Source organism: Gavia stellata, chromosome 9 (genome assembly GCF_030936135.1).
Source record: "Gavia stellata isolate bGavSte3 chromosome 9, bGavSte3.hap2, whole genome shotgun sequence".
NCBI classification, from domain to species: Eukaryota; Metazoa; Chordata; class Aves; order Gaviiformes; family Gaviidae; genus Gavia; species Gavia stellata.
This window is the reverse complement of record NC_082602.1, coordinates 35,790,870-35,796,869: the sequence shown is the minus strand read 5'-3', so window position 1 is coordinate 35,796,869 and position 6,000 is coordinate 35,790,870. Positions and strand designations below refer to the sequence as shown.

The following is a 6,000-nucleotide window of genomic DNA, read 5'->3' as shown; positions in this document are numbered from 1 at the left end:
TTTGAAGCTTCATGTACCTGGATTTTTCTGATGAAGCTACTGGGCTTTTAGGGTGCTTGATATTTCTTTGGGGGGGAAGATCCATATTTCATTCAGATTTTGCTTAGAGAAAGACGCTGAAGAGTTGTACAATGAGCAATGTATTGATTTGGTTAACATACTCTACAAATTGTACTCTCCCTGGGGAGTGATAAACATCTTATAAACAACAATGGAAGTAGATTAAAAAGAACACTGAGCATTGAATTTAATTAATGCCACTGCTGAACAAGTACTACTTGTTTGTGTGTGTGATTGTGTTTAAACTGAAGTACAGCTTGGAGGAATTTGGTTGGGCTCCCAAACCAGTCTGCTTTCCCATGCTTGTCAGTTTGGCAAAGAAATTTGGGCAGGTATGTGACGAGGTGAAAATTGACTTGATGAGCGAGTGGCAAGGAGAGCCATCAATCATTGGAGGCTGACAACTCCTCCCCAAAGTGTAGGCTGAGAAGAGAGACAGAGTTCCCTTTCAAGGGGAAAAATAAACACTACGTGTGGCTTTCACTGAGTCTGAGACTCCAGGAGGGATTATGGTATTGTAGTCAGGAAGCCAGAATTGTGGAGGCCAAAAAGCATGCTGGGGCTGTGTTCCAAACATTGAGATAGAGGTACATAATTATCCAGCGCAGGAGGTCTTTCCAGAGACTCGTCCCCCAGCAACTGTGGCGACTAAACTATGAAAAGAATTTGGTTTCGTTTCATCTTCGTTGGACTCCGCTTCTTTTGGGAAAGGGCAATCCTTGGACCCTGGTCGCCGTCGTGGCGGTGAAAAGTGGTTTGGCTCCATGGATGATGGGTCCAGAGCTCTGATTTTTGCTTTGCTGCACCTTTGCAAGCCACGATTTTGAATTTTCTGCTGCCCTGTGGATGAAGAGTCCCTTCTTTCTGCTGGCAGATGTTCAGGTGCAGAAGCTGGCAAAAGGCTTCAGGTGAGAAGATGGGTGGTCAAGTGGCCTTGTGCTGCACTTCAGGGCTTGGGATGAGGGTAGGAACCACAAACGCGCTTTTAGTGTAGCCTAAAGATCTGAAACAGGTGAAATGTAAGTGGAATTAATGCTGTTAAAAAAGAGTCTGGAATATAGGCTAGCATTCTGGCATGTTTTCTTTTTGCAAAATCATGATTAAATTGTGCATTTATATACATAGCCTTTAATCGGGCTTTACAGGATGATTTATGGCAATTAAATTAGCATTACATCCAGTCGGTTAATGAGTGTTTCTACCCGCTTTACAGCTGGATAAACTGAGCTACAGAGCTGTGGCTGTCCCTTCACCAAATGCAAACCGGTCCCGGAGACAGAGCTCTCTTCAGTTCCACACCTGCTCTGCGCTTATTTAGAGAAGTGCTCAGCAAGCCCTTTGCATATGTTTTTGCAGTGGTCTGGTGGTGTTTTCGCTGGAGATTTAATAGTGGTTGCTAGCTTGTGGTCTGGGATGCTCACGCTACGCTTGAAGCTCTAAAGGAGGGACAGAGCTTTGAGCTGATATCAGCTGAGGTGAAAAAAGCTTGCCCTGAAGTATCAGGGATTCACCTGAAATACCGTGTGTTAATTATTTTCCCCAAGTGCCTTCTTTGTGTCATCTAAGATCTGTTTCCACTGACTCCAGAAGTTATTGTATATAGTACCCAAGATAAAAGATGCCTCAACAGCATTTCTGTCCTTAGCACTGTCAACTTGGTTTGTACGTGCAGGTAGCAAAAGGCGAATAAAATCTCAGTAAGCTTTTTAATGGTTGGCTTTATAAAGGGAGAATATTTGTCCATGTTTCTGTGTACTGTATGCCGAGGTACCACATCCAAATGACAGGGAGTTTTGAGAAGTTTTCCTTTATGGCTCCACTTTCCCCTTTTGTTATTGTTTGTTTGTTCTTTTTAAAAGGTGAAGGCAGGAGGGAAAAAGAGTTTCTTACTTTATTTTTCCCTTTGAGTGCTCTCTAAGCTTCAGTTGGGTTTCATCACATCTAAGATGAATCATTGGCCAGGTTAGAACAATTGCTGCAGTTACTTGTTTTATCCATTTACTGAGGTTTACCATCTTTTATTTTTGAAGCGGAAAATTTTCTAATTTTCTGGTTGAGCTGTTAAATCACCCTGTGTGGATGCTCTCCTGACCCTCACCTGGCATCTTAGTGTGGTGGCAACAGGGTCCCCTGAAGGGAGTGCCAGTTACTTTGGTACTGCTTCTCTTTTCTCTTCCATCAGCCCGTGCCTGGATTACCAGTTAACTCCATCCATTTAAATTAGTTTTACTGTGAATAAAATAGACTTTTTTTTCCCCATCTGAAAAATATCTATCATTAAGCATCATTGAGAGAGAGAGAAGAGAAACGCGTGTGCACGCCGTTTAGCATGTATGAATGGAGAATGATGCTGGGGCGGTCTCCTGTGAAGCTGCAGTCTGTGCCACACTTTATACAGATTTTAATTGTCTGTAATGCAGTGTAGCTAACCGGTATCCCTGCAAAGACTGGAGCCTTTCACCTGTACAGGACCCTCAGGCTTTGGAAGGACACTGAACTGAGTCAGAAGAAGGTACATCCATAGGGGAGCTGGAAGTCCTGAGGTGAAATAAAGTTTTACAGATTATCCAAGCCTAAAGAGTATTTTTCAACTGTTTTTCTTGTGGAAAAATACTGAACTCTTGCAAATACAGCTGGCTGCAGAACTGCCTAGGTGAAGGAATGAAAAACAAGACAAACTTACATAAACTTTCAAACAATAACAAGAATATAATTTGTATAATTGTGGTAATTTTGTAGCATTACAGGTTATGTGCCTGCACATGTGTGTGCCTCTCGTTTTTTAAAAACTGTGTATTTTTCTGTCAGTAAAATAGCTCTCTAAATATGTGCTGAGAAGTGATTTTGTGAAAACAAGGAGGACTTGGTTACGCCTCAGGTGATGATGGAAGCTGCTAACAGAAAATGAAAAGTCACTCACTTTTCACATATTCTCGAAGCTGGAAAACTATTTTTCCCATCCTCCTCCTCCCCTCCCTCTCACCTCGGCTCTGTTCGGGGCTTTCTGAAGTTTTTTTGGTTCGTGTTTTAAGATGTTCTCGCTGACGGTGTTAAATCTCTCTCCTCCCCACAGCAGCAGCCGTCGTTCCAAGGGAAGAGGTATTACCCTGGCCGAAGGCACTGCTTTCTCTCCATGCTTCTCTAGAGGTGTTCAGATGGGATTAAAGTCCACATGGAGATACGGAAATGGACCAGGAATTTACTCTAAAAAGATGGTCAGCTGGGATTCGAGTTGCCTTATCTGCCTGGTGGTGGTCACCATGGCTGGACTTTCCCTGGCTCGACCTTCGTTTAATTTAGTTGTTGAAGACACCACGCTGGAACCTGAAGGTAAATCACTCTAGAATCCTTAATTCTGCAGAGAAAAGTTAATTTTAAATGCCTGAACGTCTGAAATAAAGCACATAAAGATGTTGACTTCTGGTAAAGCTAAGGCAAGTAACAGATTAGCCCTCAAGAGTTATGTTTTTTGACTTTTCCTGCTCACACGTGGGCTGTGTTCACGCAAGCATGCGTTTATTTAATCTTATGCAAGCAAGTGGTGTCAGCGATTTCACTTGGGACTGTCATCACGTTGTATAATCAAAGCGTACGCCTGAAAGTTTTCAGGAACGTGTCTTTAAGGAAACCAGTCCGTTGCACTTACAAACGTGTTAGATGTTGCTATCTCAAGGAGCGAAATGGCTGTATAGCTGCATGTCTTTGTGATTGTCTTAGCCTGAGATGGTCAGCGAAAACTAAATCCCAATAGTGTTCAATCATGTGGCCTGAACCTTTAATTTTGCCAGGCACCCTGCAGAAGTGGTGTCGCAGCTTTGTTGGTGTTCGTACTTAGAATAAGTTTCCCTATTGCTGTTAATATCCAAGAAGGTATCAGCACAGGGTCTGGATTGCAAGTTCTGGCAGTCTAAGTGTTGTGATCTGAATAGCAAGGACGGCAGTTTATTACTGTGAAAGCAAAGGCTGACTGAGACCTTTACCTTGGAAGAGGTGTTTTGATTAAAATCTCCTATTTTGAGTCTGCACCTGTTGGTATGTTCTTGTAGGTATATCCGTTCCTCAAGCTTTGCACAGTGGTTTTCTTCTCTAAAGAGCTAAGGAGGGGCTGCTTTTTTATTGGCGTGAGCTGATTGTATTTAAGAATGAGTTTACTGTATTGTGTAGGATCTTCCCTGCTCTCTGAGCACCTTAGGGGGAAAGCGGGGCTTTCTTCATAAGGTTTTATCTGTCCTTTGGAGGAGCGATTACATTTCTAATAACTCAACTGTCAAACCAATATCACAGTCCATAGAGCATTTCTGATCCAGCAAGCTTGCTGGAGAGAATTGGCCCTTTACACGTTCTACTACTCATGTCCACGGATACAGCTTTGTTTTCGTTTAATACATTTTCGTGCAAAACTTATTTGTTTCTATCCACTGCCTCTAAAAATAGACGTCACCAGCTAACACATTTTTAGAATCCGTTCCAAGTACATTTTTATTGATGGCAGGGGATGAACTATTTAGAGACGATGAGCCCTCCTCCCTGGCAGGCATTCCTGAAAAAAAATTAACAAAGTATAGCAATATTGTCATCTGTCAGCCATAGAGATTGTTGATAGCAAAGATTTTTGTTTGTTTTTCTTTTGAAGGTAACTCCAGAATTAAAAAAAAGCCCGACTCTCATCACCACTTACTGTATGATTTGTTGATTGCACATCTGGTGCCTTTTTGGCTTTTCAGACAATGACAAAATCATGAATAATTCTGGGTTCAGATCAGCTGTTTGTAGTGAGGTCCCCTAGTTTTAGGGTTAAATCAGAAAGAACGTGATTGCATGATTGGTGGAGTATTTTACAGGGAGAAGAGTAATATTTTTTGAATTATGCCTGATAATTTTTCAGCTTTTCAGGGAAAGAATAACTTTTATTCTAAAAAGTACACTTTAAAAATAGGTTTCTTCCACACTGAATATCCAGGGGGTGGAATCTGGGTTTTATCAAAGAGTAAATTGTTAAAAAGGATTTAAAACTTCTTCCCTGGGCAGGAATGTTACTGACATGAAACAATTTTAGACGTGAGAACCCGAATCATTAACAGAAATGAGAAGGAAAAAAAACAAAAAAACAACCCGCTTCTAAGTTAATGGTATAATAAGATCTTTTATGCTGAGGAATACAGGGAATTGTGTGGGATTTATATCTGAGATTTGGGAAATAAAAACTCCTTTATGTACTTCGTTAAACCCCTTTAAAAAAAAATACCAAGTTTTTACACAGTCACCTTCTCTGGGTTTCATCACTGCCACCCACAAGCTCTCCAAGCTGAAAACAAAACAAAAAACCCTTCGAAAAATCTCTTCGAAGACAAAGCAGACTTATTTTTTAATTTAGTAAATGCCAAACATTTTGGCCACAGCTAATTTGGGGGGTCAGGTGCTGTAATAATGTAAATTTTCGCAGGGCTGCTGACTGTGCAGTCATTAGAGCTATGACATTTCATACCAGCTGAGAAGGTCGACAGGGCCGTGACCCTTGGTGACACGTGTTGATCTGTTCCTTAGTCTTCCTTCATGGACGTGCCCTAAATTTTGTCTTTTTTTTGATGTTGGGTGCTTTTGCTGTTACTATTTATTGTCTTAGTGACTCAGAATATTCAAAAAGCTGTATGCAATGTTAACAGGAATTGAGATTGTGGCTTTTGGTTCCTTTGATTGTAATAGAGATTATACTCGTCTCTTAGCTAAACATAACTTTAGGGACATTTGCAACTGTTTTCTTCAGAGTGTCTGGTTAAGTATGTACTTTAGTACAAGCAGTATTTATCTAATAGGGTAATCAACTGCATGGGTATGTGCAGATTACGTGCAAGGCGTCGTCATGCATCAAGGTACTTTACTTTTGGTTATCCGCAGTCAATCTGATCTCTTTGGTAGCACGCTTCACTCGGGTGCTTTTAT

The 6,000-nt window shown here is 41.2% G+C and overlaps 1 protein-coding gene across 1 annotated transcript in view; it reads left to right on the top strand.

Moving 5' to 3' along the window:
- The first annotated feature begins 831 nt into the window (after window positions 1-831).
- Window positions 832-6,000, top strand: part of FGFR2 (fibroblast growth factor receptor 2) — an 82,728-nt gene continuing 77,559 nt past the window's right edge. The window contains 2 exon segments of the mRNA XM_059821494.1: window positions 832-968; window positions 3,134-3,390. Of these exon segments, the coding sequence (XP_059677477.1) occupies window positions 832-968; window positions 3,134-3,390 (394 nt within the window).